The sequence below is a fragment of the Mercenaria mercenaria genome, chromosome 11 (genome assembly GCF_021730395.1).
Source record: "Mercenaria mercenaria strain notata chromosome 11, MADL_Memer_1, whole genome shotgun sequence".
Classification (NCBI taxonomy): Eukaryota; Metazoa; Mollusca; class Bivalvia; order Venerida; family Veneridae; genus Mercenaria; species Mercenaria mercenaria.
In genome coordinates, this window is record NC_069371.1 from 41,997,705 (window position 1) to 42,024,285 (window position 26,581).

A 26,581-nucleotide genomic window follows, 5' to 3' on the forward strand; every position below is an offset into this window, starting at 1 on the left:
CTTACACTTATATTTTTTCGAGAACACTTGTGAAGTATACATTTTTAGTTTTTCTAATGACGATATCCAGGGACGGACACAATTTGTTTCGGAAAATACGAATTACTGAAGTAAACGACAGCAATCGCATGAAAATTTAACCAAGTATCCACTCCATTACAAAAATATAACAAATCGGCAAAAAACATCGCTGCTGAAGGGAGAATAATGGCGCTGAACACGTTCATATTCTACCAACAACTGCCAAAATGTACTCCGGAAATGGGTAATGCTTGAGAAAATCTGTAACCCAAATGAATAAAATCTTTTGAAGGTTATGTTGATGCCAGACTTTATAGAACATTAACGCTATAGAACATAGTGTTGTAGATGTCATTGTCAACAGTCTATTTACATGTAAATACTTTATACTATAATTATTATAATTATACCAGATTTATAATAATAATTATAGAAATCTACATTAATACCATAAGTTTTATATCAAAGTCTGTTATTGAAGCCCTTTTAAAAGGATATTTAATAAACGATTTCCGGGAAGCCAGTGTTGAATTAATAAGTTGTATGCATGAATCAAATGAAAAGCTGTTGACAGTTAAAGGATAAGATTTACTGCTGGCTGTTCGTAGCACTGAACACACAAAAACTACTGCTAATTATGCTTAATGTCGTTACGGGCCTAAATGAAATTTCTTTTATACATCATGCCGTCAAACAGTATGACCAACAAATATATTTTTGAACCTAGCCTTTGAAATAGTAAAAATGGCAGTGCTTACATGACATGTGTGTGTATTATTCCATATAGAAACCATTTACAGAGTTAATATGTCGCTACTTCATAAACCTAAATTCCCAAAATATTAACCCTTCTAGCAAGAGATATCTGTGAATATTAGCGGTTTGGTCGTAGAATTCTTTATGTGAAGAAGCCATCAAGCCGGCTTACGGAAGGTTGGTAATCTACCCAGGTGGCCGTCCTTGAAATGATGTCTCGTGGGGCACCTCTGTACTCATCCGCCATAAAATTATTGATAGTCACAATATGACCCATAAATATATCGGGTTGACATTAAACCAAACAACCTAAAACTAAACCGTTACCATGCCCACGAGTCAATGGACTTTTTAATCAAAACGATTGGAAATGTCTATAATATAGATCTAAAAAGTCGCCCCGACTTCTTGTCAGTGTTGTTATTTTTCTGGTCCTTCGGGATCATTGATTTCAACTCATTTAGATTTGAAGATTGAATACTGCATAAGCTGGTGCTAGTGGGCGTGGGCAGTGTTGCATTTTCCATTTCTGCTCATGAAAAGACTCAATCAAACCGAGTCTGCAATTTTTACTGTTTGCCTTGTTCTCTGTGCTTCCGGGGGATCAACTTTTATAATAGTAAACAAATATTGCCTTTAGAGAGGTCAATATGAGAATATATATTTCCAGAAAAAACGAGGTTGTAACATGAAACTTGAAGCACAAAACAAAGAATAAAATTAAAAATATTGATGAAAAAGTAATCAAATCCATGAATTTAAGAAATGAATCCTGGACTGGTACAAATACTTTTAATTTTAAAAGTCATCTCGCTTCTCTTTAGTATTTAGGCAGTTAGCCCATCAATAACATACCGATAACAATTACTACGAGTGGCATTATAGTTTTGATACATTCTCTGAAAACCATGTACTTTAAACAGAACTTTGTTAAACTTTCAATGCCAAAAGACTGACAAAGTTAAACTTCGTATAATATTCTCGAGACTGAAAAAAGCAAATGAAAAGGTTTACCGACGAAAGGCGACCTATATTTATTATATCTTTGTTGGCCTTCTGTCCATAAAAACAAAACATGATAGTTCTATCAAGTTCCAGTGACTATTACAACCATTACTCTTTCTTCCTGACAACAAAAATTGATCCCCAAATGTTTTCTAAATATGTTGTTTTTTTTTCGACATTTAAATCAAAATATAAAAATTGAATAAGTGTAATTTTGTTCTAAAGACACGAAACATTGTTTGACCGTTTTTAGAAATAAAAGCTTTAATTCCTTTATACATGCATTTCAATTTCAGTTGCTTTCTTTGAAACTAAAACTACGGTTCATAAAACTCAAAAATAACTTTGTAAATTTATAAGTACCTCCCTCTGAATTTCTGAAGTTGCAAGAAATTAAAAAAAAAATCCTTTTTGTTCAGATTGATCAAATATCTTAACACCTATCAAAAATTAATGATAACGTAGAAATCGTGTTGAAATCAAAAGATTATATCATATTAAAGGAGGCTAATTACAAAACTGTATCCACAAATATAAAATATACACTTCTAATTGTAATATAAAATATATCCCATCATGCAAACACAGCGGTTACTATTTTACTATTTCCACTTATGAGATTGATACTTTTGTTATTACTATCAAAACAAATTTTGATCAGCGTGACTTGTATCATAAAATACCGCTTTTTATCAGGTCAGTAAAATATAATAAAGACTCTGTATATTCATATCTTACGGTATTTTTTTACCAGATTATTCATTACCTTACTAATGAAATAAAAGAAATTATGACATGACATGATATGAAACAAACAATACACACATGAAAAAATGACATGCTACAAACTTAAACGGCATTTAAAACTTTGACGTCATGTCGATACATTATTTGGCGTCAAACAGACGCCAATAAATAGTGTTACCACATTTTGATTTACTATTTTATGAATAAAGGGCATTTGAAAATAGAAATGGTGTAATTGTAGGATATTACACTGAGCTCATATACCCTATAATGATTATTAGGCGTAGAGACGTCTATACACTTAGTACCGTATTTTAAAACTGTAAAAACGCGGTTACGTGTTAACGTCACATGCCCCCTTTATTTTAAGTTATTGTTTACATAAAACAGTCGAAATAAGATACAGCCGAACAAGGTTTAGAATATTTAAGCACTACAAATAGGTTATACGTCGCATGTTATAATTCAATAACAAAACACCCTAGTGAAATTATTCCTCCGGCGTATAAACTCTTCGTACTGTTTGAATATTTAGATTTTATGACTTTGCTATATATGTTGTCTTAAAAGAAACTTAGATCTGAACAAAACTACAAAGCATTCAGCTGTAATATATGATATTGGTAAATATAATAAAAACATTTACATTTTACGAAACAAAACAAATTATTTACAATATGAAACAAATATAGCACAAACAACTAAACAGTCATCTTATTAACCCAAAGAATAGGCATATGAAAGGAAACGAAATGAGACATGTCTTACATAGGTCATTAATTTCTAAAGAGTCATATTATATACAACAACTAATACTACAAAATAATGTATTATAATACCAACACAACAACCACCACCACTACTACAACCACTACCAGGACCATTACTACTACTATTTCTACTACTTCTTCTACTGATAATAATATTGATGATGATGGTGATGGTGGTGGTTCTATACGGGAACAGATCCAAAATTCAAAATTCGTAATCAATGTATAAACAAATCAGAGATACGCTTAAAATGTTCATTCTGTGCTACAGCAAAACTGGGCTATGGCTTTAATTCTTTTTCCATGACAAGTCAGATCTTGTGCTCCATAATTAAGCAGAGCTGCGGATACACATTTTCCTTCTATGCTCTAGCTAATCAATGATATCTTTTGCGGACGTCAGTCGCTTTTATCTGCGTTTGCATCTAAAATAAAAACAGAAAAGGTAAAAAGCGTTCGGGGCCACGATTCTAACTTTGTCTTTGAAAAAATAATTACTTTATAAAACTTTATTTCATTTAATCAAATGGTGTAAATCTGCATATAGAATCTGAATCTCCTTTCATCGAACCTCATAACGCATGCTCTAACTTATCATTTCACAGTACTTTCAATCATCTGTAACAGAGAAAGAGACACTCTAGCGATACAACAACAAATAATAATAATTATCTTAACCTTCATACAATAAGGATAAAAGCTATTTTTACTTTTATTTCTAGCATTAAAGGTAGAATTAGTATGAGTAGGAATACTTATCATTATAACTATCGTCTATATTGTTATGCTATTAATAATTGGCAAAAATAAAAGTATCTCTCTAATGACATACTGAAAAGAGTTTGAGGACATAACAGTTTAAAAATTCACCATTCATGGCATTTAAAGCCATTTTCAAATTTATTTTGAGGCATAATGTTACAACTGTATTTACTAACGTTATAATTCATTTTCATCTATATTTAATGTGGCGTTATCTATGGTGGCTGATTTCAAAAACACGAGAATTAACAAGTTAAAATGGCGGGGGCGCGGGGCGAAAACTCGCTATTTAGCGGGGGCGCGGAGCGAAAACACGATAATTAGCGGGGTCGCGGGGCGAAAAGTCGACATTTAGTAACTCTGATGGCGCGGGCGCGGTGCGAAAACTCGACGTTTGAAGAGCGCTAATTATCGTGTTTTCGCCCCACGCCCTCGCCAATTTAGTTAATAAATCTCGACTCTTCGCCCCGCGACTCCGACAATTAGCGAGTTTTCGCCCCGCGCCCCCGCCACTGTAATGGTTAAATTTCGCTTTTCGCCCCGCGAGCTCGCTAATTAGCGGTTTGTCGCCCCGCGACCCCGCCATTTTATTTCTCTTATTTCGACCTTTCGCAGCGCGACTTTTTGCATTTTCGTTTTGTAAGTGTTACGCATTGCAATTATCTATGTGGCTGATTTGTGCCATTTCGACTTTTCGCACTGCGATCTCGCCGAGCGAAAACACGAGGATTAAGGTGGTTAAAATAGCGGGGGCGCGGGGCGAAAACACGCTGTTTAGCGTAGTCGCGGGGCGAAAAGTCGAGATTTAGTAACTGGAATGTCGAGGGCGCGGTGCGAAAAGACGAAGTTTAAGCAGCGCTAATTATCGTGTTTTCGTCCCGCGCCCCCGACATACCATTTACTAAATCTCACCCGGCGCGCCCGCTAAACAGCGGGTTTTCGCTCCGCGCCCCGGTAAATAGCGAGTTTTCGCCCCGCGGTTTACAACATCTTGATGACGTCATCATTACACATCGATATGACGGGAGAGGGATGCATAGACAGGGCATAGACGTAGGTGGGTTTTAAAAAGGTAGGCATTCTACGTAATTTATTTATTTATTTTAGAGAAAATAAGGAAAATATAGCAAACTTCAAGATTTCATATCCTGTACTGTGTATCGTACGCTTTGAAGTAACTGTAACAATTTACATGACTATTTTTTCATTGTGTTGACCTAGATCTACATATCAAAGAAAGTTCTAGACTAAAGATCTATAGTCAGTTTCTTGTTTGTGTTTTCAGATCAGTATGGACGATATTCTAGACGAAATTGGATTGGGAGACGTTAAAGAAATCTTTAGAAGAAATCGGGTAAGTTTTGTTTTTGGCCCATTTCACTCGACTGTACCGTTCGACAAGCTTAGGACCTGACTTTTTTACATATAAATGTTAGATTCTACATGTCGCATGCTTATGGTGACAGGCATCAATTAGCAAATTAAAACTTTAGTACTACATGATCTTGAAAAATAGAATATTAAAATGAATATTGATGCAGTGGTAATTATGGCACACAGTACTGGAGAAATACAGAGGCATATCAAAATTATATATGTATTTAAGCCGAGGCATGCAATTTGAACACATTGCATGGGCGTAGCTGGTATAACGGCCTACAATCTTCCCAATAAAAATTCCAAAAATAGAATAAAATTGGATGGGAGGGAGGTGGGGGTAACTGGAAAACTAGAAACAAGATATGTTAAGAATAGACAATTCAGGCAGTGATTGTCATTCGACTGGCTTTTTTATTTGGAATCTAAAGTAACATATGAAATGGTTTATAAATGATAAATCCAAGTAAATTGTATTGATATTAATGGCCTAAGAAACATATTAATTCGGACTAAATATACGCCAAATCGCACCTTCGACATTAGTGCCAAAATTTTTACGGGGGATCCCCCCCCCACCCTCCGACTCACCTAATACTCGGCCTACACATTCATTTATAACAAGGTACGCCCTTGCATTGTTGCACAGATCTGAAAAGGTCTGCAAAATAGTACTTTTCTGGAAGTCAGGGAAAGTAAGAAATAGCGACTCCTAGATTTATATAAATTTGAAAACAGTCTTTTGAATAAGAAAATCGTTCAAGGAAAGAGAATTTTCATTTAACAAATAATCAAGGCCTCCGAGTCGTTCAGATGCGTAGGAATTGAACCACGAGGGCGTTAGCCCGAGTGGTTAAATACTGAAGCATCTGAAGAAGGCCTTGATTGTTGTCATTCCAACATGCTCATCGACATATTTTAGTAAATATTATGCTTGACTTCATTTACCCGAGGAGTAATGTATAGTACGTCATGTGGTAATTTGACGTTATAATTGACGTCATAATGCTCTCTTACCGGTCTGCGCGTCAACCATTGTTTATCGCAGAATATACAGAGCTTGATTTCCTTCTTTATTTAATTGGAAATCAAACCGAGTCTAACATTTAAAACAAATTTGCTTTGTTATTTTCATTTCTTCATTGATAGAAACGCTTTTCAAGTACATGTATATTGAAATATGAAGAAGAAAAAACAAGTTACTATAGGGTCTACAGGAAATTTTATACGTACCATTTGGGTATATGGAGAGTCCTATAGGAAATATAAATGTCTGTGTGAATTTGCAGAACTTTGCAGAAGATAAAAAAATGTAGAATGACATGTTGATATACTTGTAACTGACGTGAAGATGTGACTACTGTTGTATTGACGTAAAGGGTAGTTGCTTGGAAACATTAAAGGCAACAATAAAATTTCTTCTTCTTTATTGAGAATTAAGACTATATTTATGGATAAGCGATCTGCATTTACAGAGGTATCACTCATTGAAGCATAGATATAAAATGAACGCGATGTAGTACAACACGTGTTGGGAAGCAAATATTGACTTCGAAACGTGTATGAAGACTTATTTTCTAAGGGATGCTTTCCGGACCCGTATCTAGAAATATTTGAATTCGGGCACTAGCTAAAAATCGGCAAGGTGCATAGAGTGGGAGGGGTACCTCCAACTCAAAAGACTGAAATAAAGGTATGAAATGGTGACTTCTGGTGCATAATTAATTCTAAATTTTGACTGCAACTTTGATGAATATACGAAAATGTAGTTCACCTCTCAGCCGACCGTGGGGAGGGGGTGGACACGGATCCTCTGGAACCGTGTCCTGCGTCAGAGTCTGTTTTCAATAACTTGTAAATTCTCGTGCTTTCGCTTGGTGGGGTCTCGGGGCGAAAACGCGAAATGGCAGAACTCAGCCACCATAGTAACACCTAGTTCCTTTAGGGTCAATGACTTCTGTCTGATAACATATGTGATGCGCGAAGTTAGGGTGACAATGCGCAAAGTCGCGATGGAAAAAAGTGCGTACTCAGTTTCTTTGCAAATCGTCACCGCCAATTTGTGGGTCGCCGTTATAACTCCGCGCTTCACATATCGCCTTTGAGTCTAATTATTAGAGAGAATGCGATTGTCTGACTGGAACATCGCAACAAGTTTCTTTGAAAGTTGATTATGTATTCGTTGTTTAACTGTTAAAACTAGCTTTTCCAGTAAATACAGATGATTGTGATTTTTTTTCACCTTTTCAGATGGAAGTCTACCACTTACATTTGGGGAACTTATGTCGTTCATTTCGGGAGCACGAGGAATGGATAATGCAAAGGATTTTGCAGAGCTGATGATGGATGCCGTGAAAAATTCTCACGGTTTTCTAAAAGTTTAATGCAGTTCAATTTCAGTTACATTTTAAGAGAAGTACATGTATCCTAACATTGGAGTATGTGACGATTTCAGTAATAGATCCGTTAATTATTGAAAGGAAACATTTTTTGAACATTTTATTTTAATGTCACAAGTTAGTGGCCTTGAGACTGTTTTTTAGTTTAGTTCAGACTGTTGTATTTAAATTTTAACTGTTAATTGTACCCCACCCCGACCCCCTGCACAAACGAAGTTGTAAAGGGGTATACTGGTTTCAGGTTGTCTGTCTGTCCGTTAGTCCGTCCGTAGACGCAATATGTTGTCTGTCTGTCCGTTAGTCCGTCCGTAGACGCAATATGTTTTCGCACCATATCTCTGAAACCCCTTAACACAATTTAATGAAACTTCACCTAAGTGATCAGTACCAACACAACCTAAGGTTGTGCTTAGGTTCTTTAAAAAATTGTGTGCAGTTATGGGACTTTGTTTTTCTTTGTTACCATGCTCTATGCATAGTCTGCATATGCAATCTTGTGCGCCCCGAATCTGCTTAACCTTTGAACGCAATTTAATGAAACTTCATGCAAGTGATCAGTACCAATCCTAGTTGTGCATGGTGCATGATAGGTTCTTTCTGAAAAATAAATCTGCAGAGTTATGGGACTTTGTTTTCTGTGACCATATTATTTACATAGTTTGCATATAATTTATTGAAACTTTACACAAATGGTCAGTACCAACCTTAGATGTGCACGGTGCATGTTAGGGTTTTTTTTTTTTCAGAAAAAAAAACTTGCAGAGTTATGGAACTTTGTTTCTTGTTACTATTTTATATACATGTATACAGTCTGTAAAATTTTGCAATCTTGTGCGCGTCAAATATCCTTATGTTTATATAAGACTGTCTTTTTTTCCCTACATAGACTTTTTGTGACGTCTTTTAAATGCAATATACTGTGTCAATGCAAGCAGGGGGTATATTCATCACCTTCAGTGATAGCTCTAGTTAACAGCTGTCATCCACAGCGTATTTAGGATTACACATATAACTGATCTTATGTTTCCAGTAGTGTAACATGTCACTTTCGGAGATTTGCAAATTGTCTATGTTAAAAGTTTATCTATTACGAGACGATATTTGAATCCATTACAAATTTTGAAAGTTTATTGTTTATTCATCCTAGAAAATTAATGCGTGATTTGATCAGCGTTAGACATGGTATTACATACAGCTGAGTACATTTCTAATGAATATGTTGTCACATAATTGAAACTGATGTACGCGAGTTGCATAGTATCGTGGCATATTTCTGCCGTAATATAACCACTAAAGGTTCGCGAATTAATTCATGTTTAACACATAATAATCACGAAAATTATCTGGTTATCTATTTAGCATTCGTAATAAATTGACCGTAAGATAAATATCATAACGGAAATAATTGCCCAGAACTGCCACCTGTTAAGTTAACTACTGTGAAATCATTAAATTTCGTGGTTTGGACAAAACGGCAATTTCGTGGGGATATGAATTCGTGGATTATCCCCCAGCAAAGGTAGAGGGGTATAGTTTTGGGGTTGTCCATCCATCCATCAGTCCGAAGCCATATCTAGGAAGTGGTTTAGAATATTTAAATAGAACTTCATAAAGATTCTCGGGTAAGAAACGTTAGGCCAACACGATTTTGTCATCATTGAGGAAACGAAGTGGAATGGATTTGTCTGTATTTATGTACATGTTTATTGCGAGATCATTTATTCGAAGATAATATACAACAAAAACAAATTTACCAGCCTTGTATGGCAGCATATAACTGTACAGAGGACATAGACAGCCAAACGAAATAACAAACAAACGTTTTATTGCTTTTGAAAGTAGCTTTATTTGCTAATATTAACTTCTTTGCCATATTTAAGCAAATGTCATTGTATTAGGCTTAGAGTGTATGCTGGGTGACTATGTAGTATAATGATGTTCTGTTCTTTGGTTCTAAACAGCGGGATTTAAGGCACCAAATACTTCTATTGCTTCATCAGCTGTAACTGGCATGCGCAAATGTTTTCGTCTCATTTCCCGTTCAAACTGTGCTTCTGTTTCGCTTATGCACCGTATAGGCCCAGTATAACAGAATTCTGATGACACTTGATCAAGGTCTCTCTGGTTCAACGTAACCTCGTAATCAACACCGCCTGGAAAGGGAAAAACATTAAAAATCTGATATCAAGCATCTCTTCTTAGTCGGATTATTAAATTCGTAGGATGCTGCGGAAACTTGGATAAGAGTTACGTTTGTTATTGATACTTATTTTCATTAGGAGTACAATCAGTTTGACATTTCGCCAACACTGGCGATGTGACGGCACGGGTCACACGCACATAGAGGTTAAGTAAATGTACCAATCACGTTAGCAAGAAGTTCACATCGAGGTTGTTTATCAGTAATTCCCAAGTGTCTAGCATTTAGGCTCAAATGCAAACAGGACGGGTGCATGCATGGTATAATGATATTTCAGAACTTCATTTCATGTGAATTATCAGATCTTACTAGCGTCAAATAACAGTCACCTGTGGCAGCCTAGCACAAGAAAGAAATATGATTCAGACAAAAATAAACTAGATGCACTGTAGTGCATTTAAAAGCGCCAATGTTCTTTGGAAATCACTATAAATGCATCAGGTAATTTGAAAAGTATCACGATTCAATGTACCACTGTACCATAAAAGAAAGAATGACATGCGCAGTTATAAAGAAAAAAATGTTTCAGATCGTTATCCATACGATTAGCCCGCCCGCTTAGTTCAATAGAGACCGCGCAGATCTTCGGATCTAGGGATCGCGCGTTCGATCCCCTGGCGTAGCGTATGTTCTCCATGACGACTTGATAAAAGACATCGTGTTTGACATCATTTGTCCTCCACCTCCGATTCATGTGTGGAAGTTGGCAGTTTTTTTGCGGAGAACAATGTTTGTACTGGTACAGAATCCAGGAACACCGGTTCGGTTAACTGCCGGCCGTTACATAACTGAAATACTGTTGAAAAACGGTGTTAAACCCAAAACAAACAAATTATCCATACGATCATAGTTCTTCCAAGTACAGACGCAAGATGAAACGAAGTGCCAGTAAGTTATACAAAATGTATCCTTAGCATTCGTATACCATATCACCCTTGAAACTTCTCACTTTAAAAAAAAAGTATAGGCCTACTCAATTTACCAAACAACTCGGGCATATAGTACATGAGGTCTGGTTTCCTTCTTGGAGAGTCTTCAGGTCCATTTCTCCGTATTGCATGTTGATTCCATTCCATTCGCACTCGGTCAAGCTCTTTCTGTATTATGTCCATGAAGCAGAAACGCACGCATTCTCTGATAAATAGAAATGCAATTTAATGAAGGATATCGCTCAGAAAATCTGAAAGTGTACAGATGCATATAAATATATATACAGTCAAACCGGTCTATAAAGACCACCCTTGGGAAAGCCAAAATTTGGTCTTTATTCACAGGTTAAAAATACACTGTAAATGTTAGAATGGGAAACAAAACATGTGGTCTTTGGAGCCAGGTGGTCTCTATTCAGAGGTAGTCGTTAACACAGGTTTGACTGTGTATATATATATATATTTAAAATACAGTGGAGCAATTTATAAAACATACAAATGTAAATGGATCTTCCGTATACCAATGTTGTAGGTAACTGCATGTAGTGGTCTAAAAGTGTTGTTATTTGTGGCTAAAAGTCATTGTGTATTTGGTGGAAAATATATGGTTTTACTTACTTTACACTAACTTGAATAAGAATAAGCAAAACTAACTTTAACGATATATGATGTAGAGTGGTAAGGCCTCTACCTCTTGCCACCAATGTCAATATGTTAAAAGACAGATTTAACAATATTTTCACCTAACAATAATTAAAAACGAGAAATGTCACAGTGGGTGACAAATGCACCCCACACCCACCCATCCCGAAAGATGGTTTCGGTTTCAACAAAGGATTGTCTACATATTGTTTGGAAACAGATTTTACTGGGAGGACCCCTGAGACCTTGATCTTTGACCCATCTACTCTATATTCAAAACGGATTATCTACCTCATAAGACCAATCATCAAGTGAAATATGGAGGCTTAAGCACAAATGGTTCTCTAGATATTAACCAGAACGGGTTTTATCATCAAGGCCCTGAGAATCTGACCTTTAACCCAGCAAACCCCAAATCAGTAGGGTTCCTCTACTTCATAAAACAATCAATCTGTGAAATAAGAAGGTTCAAAGTCGAAGGGTTCTCAAGATATTGATCGGAAACGGTTTTTACTATCGCGGTCCCTGTGTCCTTGACCTTTGACCCAACAACCACAAAATCAATACAGTTCCTTCACTCAATCAGATGAATCACCCTGTGAAATAAGAAGGTTCTAAGTCAAAGGGTGCTTAAGATACCAACGGATCGGAAATGAATGTGTTGGACGAACGGACAAGTCGACTACAGGATTTTAGCAATTAAATAGATGGTTTTTATGAAAGCCAAGAAAATCGTGCAATTTGATTGGTTAAAATGCATGGTTTATATGGAAACAATCTAAATTGTTTGTGCGACGGCCCTGATGTTTTCAAGATGTGGATAAAATCGAATGATTGTTTCTAGATAAAAACCTTTCATATGAACACCATACTAAAGTGCTGTAATAGTGAAAAATACGATATACTTCGTTGTTTTTGGATAAATACCTATAAATTGATAAATTTTTATTCGTTTTCATTTCCAGTAGCATGGCGACGGTTTCAATGCAAAAAATTTGATAAAGCAACGAATTTCAAAATTTCAGGCAGAAGTTATAATATACATGTAGCTTTATTAGACATGCCAGAGAGCACGTAAAACGCAAGAACTTTTTTGGCAGGCCGATTTTGTGCTACATCTTTTATGAGGGCAGGACAAAATCAATTAAAAAGACATGTAGTATAGTCCAGTAAGTTGCACGTTTGATTAAAACTATACTGGCCATCTTTCTTGACAGATAGCTTATGTCCTAATATGAAATGGTCCAATTCCAATTGAAAAGTTTCTGGTAATATATCAGTTAATTGATATTGGCTTTATATGCTCACATGTGTAGTTCGTCACTTGTTGAGAGAAGTCCAGCGTTTTCCATATCTTTAAAGAGATCTATCCAGTACTGACATCCACCTTGTCTGTTTGACAGCCACCAACGCTCTATACGCTGTAGTGAAAAATAGATTTAGAATTAACTGAAACTTGAATACTTGTTTTTTGGGAACGGTTCTCGTCGGAAATAAAGAATTTAGAAACATTGCTTTTGCGACAAGGTGTGTCTTAAAAGTAGTCAGTTATCTGATCAACATACCAAGGATTCATTCTCATTACTTTATTCTGGTTTCTCTTCGTTTCATCTGTATATTCTATTGTATAACAGAAGTTTACTGAAGTTTTGAAAATTTCGAGATGGTTCACGGTAAAAGTATACACATGTAGCTGTTTGCTGCAAGCTAGGGGCGAAGCGCATATTGTATTACGCAGAAACGTCTGTTTACACTTGGTAACTGCATTGACTTGAAAAATAAGTTATGCAATGTTGTAAATGCATATATTCTATGTAAGTGCATGGAGCAAGCCACGTTTCCGTTGTTAATTAGGTATTTTATAGTATTGGTGTACACTTAACAAAAGTTAAAATCGACCATCTATAGGTATTTCAGAAAATTATCAAGAACTATAAACCAGAGAATAACTTTTATTTCGTCTCAGAGAAGATTCATTTCCATACAATACGTGAGAATTTCATCGAAATTAAGCAAACATATTACTCAGTAATTAAAACAATGAGGAGTATCAAAAAGTTAAAGTCACATAATCTGTCTCACTTCAATATCTCGTATATTTTCACAAAGAGATGGATCTTTTCGGACACGAAATAAAAGTTGTTATTCCATAGCTCATAGATAACTTTTGTTGAGTGTATAGAGAAATACATTCTGTGATCAGCGGTCAGACTACCTGATTAGAATGTGAACTCCCAATTATTACACTACGCTCTGCGCTCATGTCATCCGAATGTTCCCATCGAAACGCCATTTGCATGTCTTGGACCAATACATTTTCGGTTCCTGCGTCAGTTCGAATGCACCTTGGAACACCTGCAACTAATCACTTATAATGTATACATGCATATTATATACTTTTCAATTCATTATCTGGAAATGCATTTCTATTTTTAAGGTCCTTGTAAGACAACTGATCAACTTTGCCAAGGAAATAATTTGGGTGGAAAATGTTCACGTCTGTTGTTGACACCGATAGTTATATTTATAAAAAGGAAGTTGAGTACAGTAACTGTTCTGAAGAAATGCCTCTGATAATTAAACCCAGTTCAAACCATATCAGTGTGACAGTTCTGTCACGGGTTAACGACTTGAAATAATGGTAATACTTCCGTAGCCATATACTTTCATCTTGTGTATTGTAAAATAAAGGTAATACAGGTATAACCTAACATTATTGAAACTGAATTAGAGAACAAACTTTAATCAACTACAGCAAAAGACTAAGACAGACATTCTAAGTAAGTCTGCCAGCCAAATGTTTATAGCTCGATTGTGAAGAAAGCTTGTGGCTTATAGAGTCACTTTCCAGTGCGCTTCCTGCTTAAACAGTATATGTACTGTTATATTATGAGGCGAGGTCGCCACCTGGTAAGATTCGAACCCACAACGTACGGGTTGATCGCCGACACCTTAGGCTAAACTCTACCGTAGTACGAGTACTTCATGACTTGTATCTCACCATTTATAGCATTTAAATACTCCAGAAAGAAGGTCGCTACAACTTTGGATCGTTGTTAGATCTGGCAACATCAGCCAAAGTATTTTTCTAGAAAATCTGAAGTGGAAAAAGTTAAAGAAACTGTGTCATACCCTCAACAAAATTTATAATTGGTCAACCAGTATTTTATTGAAAAGTAGAAGGCGACACTGCTGAAAATTGTATTAAATATTTTCATTGTGCAAAGAAGGCAAAGTACTCAATTTAAGATCGGATATTCTCAGTTTGATTGCAATCAGTTTTTATATACATTGTATTTTATCAACGATTTCTGGAATTAAGCCACCACTCTTTAAAAAAAGTCGCATTTGTAGATTTAAGAAAGTGACCGATTAGAAATTTTGTTGAGCATAGAAATTGGGTGAAACGATTTCGGAAAATATAAACCTGAATCTCAATGGTCTGTTACATACTACCATCAACATGAAATACTACACTTTATATTATATTATGTTAAATATGTACCCAAACAGAATCGGTTCGAGCCAACGAGGTTTGTTTATAAGTCATTTTATGCCCAACATAATGAAGATATTTCGGGATTCTCCTGTATAAACCTGTACACAAGCTTATACTGCTATAAAACATATATATACTGAAATGCCTAAGGAACTTACCCACATATTGCCCCATGGATGGGAAAACCATATTGCTTCAGCTTATCGTATCCATCGATATGCACCAAGTAATTGGGCCCTTTATTGATGTAGATTCTACGTGTGAACTAGCGATGTTGCCGAAGTCGGACACCTTCTGGATCAAGTTCTCTTTGAACTGCAGCCACCGTTTGTCTTACAAAAAATGTTCAGTATATAATGAGAATTTTGCCAAACAATTGAAAAGAGGGAAATGTATATCATTTTAACGTATCTTTATCCAGGCGTTATTGAACTGTAGAATTTTTGTCACATGCACTTGTATTGAAATGCCTGGATTTTTGATATCGCTGATACACTGGTGTTATTTAACAGAATGCAGACAAACATGGGTAGTTGGAAGCTCTACACAGGGTGCATTTTGCAATGTGCCTGTCGCAGTACTTGTAAGTATTTTGGATGGTAATTAATTTTCAGAAAATGTAATATGAACAGATTATGTCTTTTAGAGCTTTATCAACAAAAGGGGCGATATTATTCTGTTTCTTGAATATAAAATCCTTCATATTCCACTACAATTACATTTTTATTGGTCCTTTTCGTATTAAAACAAATGTTTTTATTCAGTCATTTGTATGTGTCTGGTTCTTTTTAGCCGTTAATAACGTAGTTAACGTGCTAAACACCAACGGTAATTTCCGAGTTAAAATGTACTTGAATCTACCGTGCACGAATTTTAGCCTATTTGATCGTTCTATAATGTACTTGGGAGTAGTGGGTAACATAGTACAACATACTTTAACGTAGTGGTTGTCATAGTTAATTAGTACTGGGGAACGTACGTTAAAGGACGACAACGTACGTAACTCTTATTAATAGCTACACACGGCTACGTTGAGGTTAAAGTACGTTCAACATTAATTCATTCATTATCATTTAGTTTAAACTGCCATACAGTGCCTTATCTAGACTAAATGAAAACGTTTATTTTTAGTACGTTTGAAGGATGGTTTGAAGTTTTCATCTGTACACCTCCGGGGTACAAATGTTTTATACCGTTTTGCTAATTTTTTGATACATTGATTTAGTAAAAATGCATATTTATAAAAAACAAAACAAAAAAAAACATGTACATAAAGCTACAGAATTTAAACAAAAAGTAGCTTCTAACTGATATTTCTTTTTAAAATGTCGGGAAAATTCATGTTAACTTTTCCAAAACATGTTTTCATCATTTTACTTTGTTTTTATTCATTTGCACGTTTTAGGCACGATAAGGAAAACTAAAACTCCATGATGGATAACCAAGCTACCAAACGTAGCCGAACCGAAGGCACGTCTCTGCATCACATGTTGTCCCTCTAACCAGGGTCAAGTACTGCTTTATTTCTCGTTAACAGGTTGATAATTACTACGTGTAGGCATGCACCTGTAACATTAATTTCCCTAGCTGACATTAAAACAACGCTTTCCGCTTATGATATCATTGTTTTTTTTTGTTTTTGTAGTTTTTTTTTGTGTTTTTGTATTTAAATGATCCTTACCTTGAAGCAGCTATGCCGTGCGAAGACAGTAGACGTCAAGTCATAGCTCTGTATCCGAGTGAGGAGCCGCTTCCCTCAATTTCACGCTATGACAAAAATAATTCAAAAGGTTAAAATAGTTTCCATACTACTGTAATGCAAAGACTGAAAGAAACATTTTACCTACTACAGAAGCGCGGTCGTGTTTATAAATGGTCTAAAAATAATATACAAATATAGTTAATGCGTCCTAAAATGTATCAACATTAACCCCTTCAGTGTCAATTAAACATACTGTAAATGCAAACATTCAGAAGGAAATATAATGCCTACACGTATGCAAGTGCACACCAATTGCAACGTAAGGTTACGGCCATTAATACTTGACGGTACCTTTATCCTGCGTCACATTGTAATTATCAATTCCATGATATTAAATGTTCGTGTTTTTCGGCCTTTAGGGCCAGTTTTAAAATAGTTTTTCAGACTATCACCCCTGGGAAACACCCGAACCAGACCCCACTCTTCCGTAAGATATTGCTTACTTTTTCACATAAAGAGCAATAGTCGGTAGCAGTGCTCAAACATATAGCAAAGATTTGAAGTGACTCTCGCCGCTCGACCACAAAGGTCGTGGCTATATAATTGTTATGTGCAATAAACTGAGACAAACTGACCATAATAACAATGAGCTGAGTAGTCAGTCACCCATATAGGACTCCCAGTGGCGACGATAAATAAACGTAAATACAAAAGACACATTCAACTTTTAACTTAAACGGATAGCTTCATTAACTGTGCCTTCATTTCCTGGCATATTGTGTCTTCTAAGACCAAGCAACCTTAGGCGCCTGCTAAGCTGTCTGAGGCTGCAATGAATGAATGAGATCAGTTGCTCTATTTCGTATGTAGGACAGGCTTTTAAATCGTTTAAATTACCTGTTGCAAAATTGAAATTTCAAGCAAGAGATTCAGACAGTTACAAGTATAGTATCGAATATCGAGATCTGGTGATTTCACCGGGGCTGGAAAACTCCATCTTACACCCCTTACATCTCTTGCTGTAAATGACGTATAACGAACTACATATGTACAGAAGATTTGTGTTTTAATAATAATGTTTTACGTAAAACGGGATAAAAATCAAATACCTTGATAGTTTCTCGTTGTCCCTTATAACATATTTCTCGATTCCAAAAACGTCATTTTACGAAAAACATAACGTTTTACTGCAGATGAAACAAAACCGGAACTATTACGTTGTTTTCGTGTTTGTAACGTCATGACGTACTTCCTGTTTATTGACGTAAAGTTCCCGCGCTTTGTTAATACGCTACTACATTGTATAAGAAAGAAGTGCTATAAAAATTATTTGTTTGAGTTTATTTTTACTATTTTTTGTTGAATATGGCATGCAAAAAAAAAAAGATTCAATCACTGTAGGTAGGTGCAGATGGAAATATCCGGCTCTCGGGTAACTGTTTAAGCCGTAACTCGGCAAGAGCCTCGTTACCGCCAAAAACAGTTACCTTCTAGCCGAATATTCCCATCTGCACCTACCACCAGTGAAAGAATCTTATATGTACCTTACATGATCGTAGTGCCATGACGTCGATTCAAAATTGTTATAATCTCGCTGTAAGTGTACCCGGCGAAAAAATATTCTCGTATTAACTCGTCTCCTTCAAATAATTAAGGAACATTTTGATAGGGAAAGTATACTTCCGCACAACATCTTCCTAAAAACTCTGATCAGATACTTGTACAACAGCTATATTTCAGGAAGACATTGCTGTAAACGTAGAAAAGAAATGGAGAAACCTAGTGCAGGTTTACAAATAACGTATATACATGTATAATTTGTCTACAAAAGTTATACAATAATATATAAGTACGTCTATTACGTTGCAGGCCAATAGGAAGCATTTGGAGGTGGGGGCACATCTACAATTTTCGTAATTTTTAGTGTAAAATTAAGTTTGGTCAATTTCGGCCAGGATTTGTGAGCACGTGCCACCCCTGTTCCTACGCTCCTGTATGTCTTTGTCGAAATGCACCAAATGATGTACAGTGTATTTATGAAAAGAACATCAATACGGGAATTGCTATAAAAATAGCCTCTAGTTTCTACCCGTAATGACTGTTCTCTGTATTTTAAGAAACTGCACTTATTTGACTTAATCTATATCAATTAAAAATTATACATATTCAAAATAAGCGTAAGACAGTCCTCTACTGTAGGCTCTATAAATAAATCGTGCCGTATCAGGCCTATCGGTTATACGGTCAATACTGTCATCCATTTTACGAACTTTTTGAAACAGACTATAGAATCTAATACACATAATCAACTAAACTTTAAAAGCAAACAAACATAAACAAGTACCGACTACATTTTATAAAAACAATAACAAGCATTTACGTTGAATGACTAAAACAGAGGATACTTTCCGTGACCGCACTGCTGGCATTCAAAGATGTGTAACATCCATCCGACATACTGAAAACACAATCTTGTAAACCCCTACATATGCTCACATACCGGAAGACGAAAACTCGTTATTTAGCGGGGTCGCGGGGCGAAAATTAGATTTAAACCTTAAAAGGCGGGGGCGCGGAGCGAAAACCCGCTGTTTAGCGGGGGCACGGGGCGAGATTTAGTAACTGGTATGTCGGGGGCGCGGGGCATAAACACGATAATTAGCGCTGCTTAAACTTCGTCTTTTCGCACCGCGCCCTCGACATTCCAGTTACTAAATCTCGACTTTTCGCCCCGCGACTCCGCTAAACAGCGAGTTTTCGCCCCGCGCCCCCGCCATTTAAACCATCTTAATCCTCGTGTTTTCGCTCTGCGAGATCACGGTGCGAAAAGTCGAAATGGCACAAATCAGCCACATAGATAATTGCAATGCGTAACACTTACAAAGCGAAAATGCAAAAAGTCGCGCTGCGAAAGGTCGAAATTAGAGAAATAAAATGGCGGGGTCGCGGAGCGACAAACCGCTAAATAGCGAGCTCGCGGGGCGAAAAGCGAAATTTAAGCATTACAGTGGCGGGGGCGCGGGACGAAACCTCGCTAATTGTCGGAGTCGCGGGGCGAAAAGTCGAGATTTAGTAACTTAATTGGCGAGGGCGTGGGGCGAAAACACGATAATTAGCGCTCTTCAAACGTCGAGTTTTCGCACCGCGCCCGCGCCATCAGAGTTACTAAATGTCGACTTTTCGCCCCGCGACCCCGCTAATTATCGTGTTTTCGCTCCGCGCCCCCGCTAAATAGCGAGTTTTCGCCCCGCGCCCCCGCCATTTTAACTTGTTAATTCTCGTGGTTTCGCTTGGCGGGGTCGCGGGGCGAAAACGCGAAATGGCAGAAATCAGCCACCATAGTTATCCGATCCTTAAATAATATAATAATCGGCAACTTTGTATAACCTCTGAAATGTTTGCAGTAACCTCATTTGAGAGGGGGAGTCTTATACCCATGGAAATAATCAATACCCATATCTATTTAAGGTATTACCTTAACTGTCGTCCTCTGCACAGTTATTGCTTTTGGATGCGTCTGTCGGTTGAACAACGGGTGCTTCACCTGACTAATTGTAACAAATGGTATTAATTTAATATGTCATCGTCTTTTTGTTAGCTTTATTGTAAAAAATAACAGTATTATTAAATGTAACTATAATCATGCAAATTAACACCGTGCCGGTAATATGTACCATTTTTTGTTTTGGGTTTACCGCCGTTTTTAACAGTATTTCAGTTATGTAATGGCGGACAGTTAACCTAACCAGTGTTCCTGGATTCTGGACCAGTACAAACCTGTTCTCCACAAGTAACTGCCAACTTCCCCACATGAATTATCAGAGGTGGAGGACGAATGATTTCAGACACGATGTTTTTTTATCAAATCGCCCCGCCCGAGGATCGAACTCGCGTCCCTGCGATCCGTAGACCAACGCTCTCCCTACTGTGGGCGGGCTGGTAATATGAACCAGTTTACAATGAGTTAACAATGATCAACAACAATTGTTTATATATTAATACAGCATGTACTTTAATTTCTAACGTAAAAAATTCACGTTTAAAACAATCAAACATATTAAAAAGGGATATACATTGTATCGTATATTCTTTTTTAATTTACTTAACTCATTTTTTTAAAAAAAAAAAGTCACAATTAGTGAGTAACAGAGGTGTAAATATTAATATTCTAGTACAACATGGCCATCTTTATATATTATGGCCTAACTACGGCTTAATCTATTGTAAATATATTTACTCCCTTATAAGAAAATCCACTAATTTATCACATGTATTCTATACATCGATTTGTAATGTGATTAAAATAAAATAAAAATAAAAAATACTTATGGCATGAAAGATTGCTTTTGCTTAAACTGTGTTGTACTTTTTTTATCAAGATATTGCTCAAAAAGTACTATAGTTTCAAAAGTATACTTTGCAAACGTTAAAGATATTTTAAAAATACCAGTTTATGTGTTAAAAGAAATCTTATCACTCGTCTTTTTTCCTTTTTTACAACTAGGAAGAAAAGGAATTAATATTTTTAAAATGAAATACAGTATACTTTAAGGTATTCATCTTCGCTTATAATGATAAGTTAACTTCCTGGTTTTGTACTTTTTACATAATTGAGGTTCAAAATATTTTCGCAAAAAAAAAAAAACGAAAAAAACGAAACATATATAATTGATATATCCATTTTGTCAGAGGATTTTTTTGTCTCTCAATTTCCAAAGAATCTTTCTATAAGTTTAAAAAAAAAACTTTAAGTGTGTTCAGTCAGTGTAGAAGGAATATATGAAGGTTTTAACATAATCTAGAGTCATATTATTTTTGTTTTTTCTTTTTGGTTTAAATGGAAAAAAAAATGTTTGAATACAGTGACTGGCCCATGAAAACTGTACACTTTTCGATATAATATTAAAAGGTCTGTCTTTAACTTAACCGTTAGATTTTAGGTAAGATGACGTAAACTATAAATATATTTCCACTTTTTAGATCTTATCAAAAATCACATTATCGTGCCATTTTGACATGCTACGTCAAAGATATAGCAGCTTAGAGCTGTATTCAAGGCATGTTTATGGTAAATACGATTGAAATTGAGATGGAAACATTTTTATTCCTATACTACCTAAAGAGATTTTTTAAATGTAAGACGACGTAAGCTATAGATGTGTTAAGAACATGTAAACAAGACTAAAAATAAAAAAAAATCCATAAGAAATGGTCAAGTACTATGAATAACACCGGAGTAAACAATAAAACTGATAAAAAGTACAATTCAAGTAAACTCTAACATAAATGGATCTTTGAAAATATATTTGACGTCAAAGTGCAACATTCTTCCTAATTTTACTTAAGGTAGTAGACAATCGGCAATTTCCGGCCGTTTACGTATTTCTCCATGTTCAATTTCAGTATTCTCCGGTTGTTATGAAAAATGTATCTATTCTGGCCGAAGGATGCCGAAATCGCATACTGAGGATTCGTAATCGAACGGATTGTCGATTGTCATCAAGGGTCCATTACTTTAAACATTGATGAATACGGTCCCATTGTAAAATGATAAAACTTACATCAGAGAATATCCTTGAGTCTGAAACAATAATGAAATGTGAACATTTTATAGATCTAAAAGTTATTTAAAATACTATCTTGAAAAAAAAATAAAAAAATACCTTACAATTATATGTTATTATTTTGATTGAAAAATATGTACAAGTCCTGCAGTGGAAAGATGAACGAATGCAAATCTAATATTTTTTTTACCTACGTATCTTTACTTATTATTATTATATAAATAGTATAGATATGATCTTTAGTCTGAGAAAAATTGAAAGCATATCTTACATTAACATTTTAATTAGACAACACACACTGAAATGACGTAACAAACGACGTCATACACCGATATAAAGTTTGAACGTAAACATGGAAAATATTTACTTTTCAGGCCCTAGTCATATCCTATGACGATTATTTTTAATTGAACTTAATCTATCAATTTATCAACTGCACTAAAGCAACTAAACACTGAGCAAACACTAAATTAAGTTCACTTATTGCACAGCCGTGTGCGCACATGTGATGTGTTCATTTATAAATCGTCATCGGTTGCCAAAACGACCAGCACTTTCAGAACAATATTAAGAATTATTATTGTGCAAAGTCGGAAGGTATACTAATTCAAGAAGCTTTCATGGTTCTTTGGCGTATCAGGTATTAAGCGTTCGTTCACGACACTTTTATTCCAAGGAATGTTAGAATAATTTGAGGTGCGGTTTGAACCCTCGAACCACGGTTTCTTACTCCTTTGAGGTGCGGTTTGAACCCTCGGACCATGGTTTCGGACTCCAGTGTCTTACAAATGGACCACTGCTTCCACCCTTTATTAACTGCCCATGCGTATAACACATTTTAAGTATATATGGATGGTGTTCACCTTTGTTTATCCAGTTACTAACCATTGTTATATTGTATCAACACCTAAATAGTTGTAAGGACTGGGTTGTATAGCAACAACAAATACTAAACAAACTGCAAGAAAGTAATTTTTTAAAAATAAGTAAAATATTCGTAGTGTTACGAGCTTATTACCTGTTGAACATGTCAATCCAACGCCACTGTCATACTTCCTTGCTGAAAATTTATAAAATTGCAAAGCTTGAATTGTAGCTTAAATTTTCAACAACAATTTAACTAATTTTCAAATAAGGAAATAAAATTAAACAAAGACCTAATTCCAAACAACAAACAATTATTTTATGAAATAGTTTGTTTAAAGCATAACATTTTGCAAAATCTCAAAATAATACTTTGCACATTGGCACAGATATTCGGATTTAAAATTAAGCTAAATGTCAAAGTAGTAGCATTTCAGCAAAACTAACATGTTTTTTTCTGATTCATTTTCCAAACTATTGTTAAAAGTGTGTGCTTTTATTTACAATTTCTAAGTGTAATTCTACTGTATTGTAACGTTGATTGAAGGACCTTTAGCAAGCAATTATGATAAGATTTATCAGCAGTGCATGAATAATAATAATATTTACAACTATTTCAAATGTCATACCTTTTTCAATAATGGTTATGTTGTTATAGGAACTAATTCCAGCACTATTTAATTTAAGTAAGTGCAGTTAAAGAAGACATAAGAAATAATTAAGTCTACACGTGCGTTACTCATTTCAACATGCCTATCACCTTAGTCTGCCTATAAGAATATATTTTGGAAGACGTTAAACAACTGTTTTTTAAATAAAATTACAGATGTGTATGGTCGTATAATTAGTACATACTGCATGTTACATTAAGATGTGGTCATCAGGCGCATTTGATTTTAGTCTACCAGGTAGAGAAGTGTCCCTGGTGACAATCTGTTTTCGTATGATAAACTACAGCCATTTTCTTGCAAGATGTTTTTCTCGCTTGATGTTCAGCTGCATAAAGGAACCACTTCAGATTATTTAAATGCCAGATAAAGCATTCTTATTTTCAGCAACATTGCTCCGATCAACTTTTAGTCGTTACAACGAAACAACAAAATTTCGATGGTGAAAAGGCGAAACTACGATGGTTAAAATTAAAAACAGCAATTGTAAATAGAGAAAAATTATTCCCAATCGTAAGTTCAACTATTCATAATTATTGTAGATTCGGCTTTCTTCATTGTAGTTTCGACTTTTCACAGTTGCCGTTTCAATATTTTACTACCGTTTGTAATCTTCTTGTACTTTCAGGGTCACTGACTTGTAATTATATCACGAAAGAGATAAAGTACATAAACAAAACTAAAATAAATATACAAATGTTGAAAGTTCATTGGTGAAAACTGGAAATAACTTCAGCTTTTCATCATCGCTGTTTTGACATTTAATGTAATTAGTAACGACTTTATACAACCAATGTTTCGACATTTTTCATGGTCGTTCTTTCCACTACAATAACTTATAGTTAAGTTATTTCGACTTCAGTTTAAAAGTAATAAAAATATACCACGATGAGACATCGTACCTTATCAATTGGGACATCTTACTTTATCAATGCTACATAATCATTTATAATAATAGAAAACCTATCGATCTGTAATTACAGTTTGAACTATTGTCATAAACAGTTTACATGATGTATATATAATATGAGCGCAAATACTTACGTACACGTGTCTATCTAACAAAACTGTCATTATGATAAAGATCGAAAGGCCTTAAACAAAATGAAATAAAGAGTCAATATACAACTCAAAAAACATATTGATGGTTTGTCATCTATATCTACATGAAATACATATTTAAGAAACAATCTAGGTTACAAGAATGTTACAATGTATCCAAACATGTAAAACTATGTTACTTACTTCCAATATTTGCTCGTTTATGCCCTTCCCTTCGCATAACATCCTGGCACGTACAATGCTTAAGAATTCTTTCTAATGCGTCTATTTTTGCTTGTTTTAGACGATCCTTTACATTTATCAATGTATGATTTACTTTATCTTCGACAACACCCAGAGCATGATCCAACTCTGTTATCAATTCATTGCAGTCGTCTACTGTATAGGCACGAATTTCAGATTTAGACAGAGCCTTGTTAAGCCCTTGATTGAACAAATCTTCGATTTCATGATGATTATCTGTAAATTTTCCAACAAGTTTTCGAATGTCCTCCACTGTGTTTGTAACTGTGTTGTCTGACATATTGTACACATATGTTACATATACAAAATTATTTTGGTCTCCTGTAGATATCTACACGAACTCTTACACTCATTGTCGCTTATATCTGACTCATGTAAAATTTTGTCAGTTCCCAAATCTAATCATAAAAAATATGTTCAAAACTTCCTCATCGAGATAACATCAACATTTTCAATAACTGTTATTAGTGACTTCAAATACTTGATGAAATTATTGACAATAATCATATCATTTTAAAGAACAGTTTGGGTATCAATACGGATATTTAATATTTTAAATAGGTATTTTGTGTAGTTTTCAGATGTATCATACTGAAATTCCCGGTGTAAATTTAGATAAATGAGCCGTGCCATGGGAAAACCAACATAGTGGCTTTGCGACCAGCATGGATTCAGACCAGCCTGCGCATCCGTGCAGTCTGGTCAGGATCCATGCTGTGCGCTAACAGTTTCTCCAATTCCAATAGGCTTTAAAAGCGAACAGCATGGAGCCTGACCAGACTGCGCGGATGCGCAGGCTGGTCTGGATCCATGCTGGTCGCACACCCACTATGTTGATTTTCTCATGGCACGGCTCAAATTATTTTTTACTTGAAAATGTGACTGCAGGTATTGCTGGATGCGTAAAACATTCCTCATTTCTTAGTTATTTTAACAGCAGCATTTTATATAACGTTTTTGTAAAATCTTGAAAAAAAGTATTACTTTTAAATTCTTGTTGACGAAAATATTCCTATGAAAAATATTCTCGAGACCCCATATTTTTAAATAAAATGTTTAGAGCTATCTTCAAAATTCGAAATGTCCTAATATGATAGAGTATATACTAATTAAATGGCTATTGAATTATAGAGGGCAATAGTTTTGACCATTTACCATCAACCAGTGTTTTATTACATGACATCAGAAAGAAATAAAAGTTTGACTTTAGCACAGCGATACGCGTTCAGTAACTGTTTTATTATTTGCCATCAGAATATTTATTCATATTTTGTTTTCTAAAATTTTATTTTTTAACCTACTAGCAAAATTTAATGTTAACCAATAGAGCGGCCAATGTATGAATCAGCGATTTATAAGTATGCTATAAAA

The 26,581-nt window shown here is 35.3% G+C and overlaps 1 protein-coding gene and 1 pseudogene across 1 annotated transcript; both read right to left on the reverse strand.

Moving 5' to 3' along the window:
- Positions 1-497: 497 nt before the first annotated feature.
- On the reverse strand, positions 498-25,777 carry LOC123531978 (uncharacterized). Its single transcript, XM_045313304.2, has 5 exons — positions 25,151-25,777; positions 23,392-23,433; positions 22,371-22,390; positions 20,285-20,357; positions 498-3,724 (listed from the first exon to the last, which is right to left on the reverse strand). Exons 1-4 carry the CDS (start codon positions 25,488-25,490, stop codon positions 20,286-20,288), a joined length of 474 nt encoding a protein of 157 aa, XP_045169239.2. The 5' UTR covers positions 25,491-25,777; the 3' UTR covers positions 498-3,724; position 20,285.
- LOC123560321 (uncharacterized) lies at positions 9,610-18,374 on the reverse strand (annotated as a pseudogene).
- Positions 25,778-26,581: the final 804 nt, after the last annotated feature.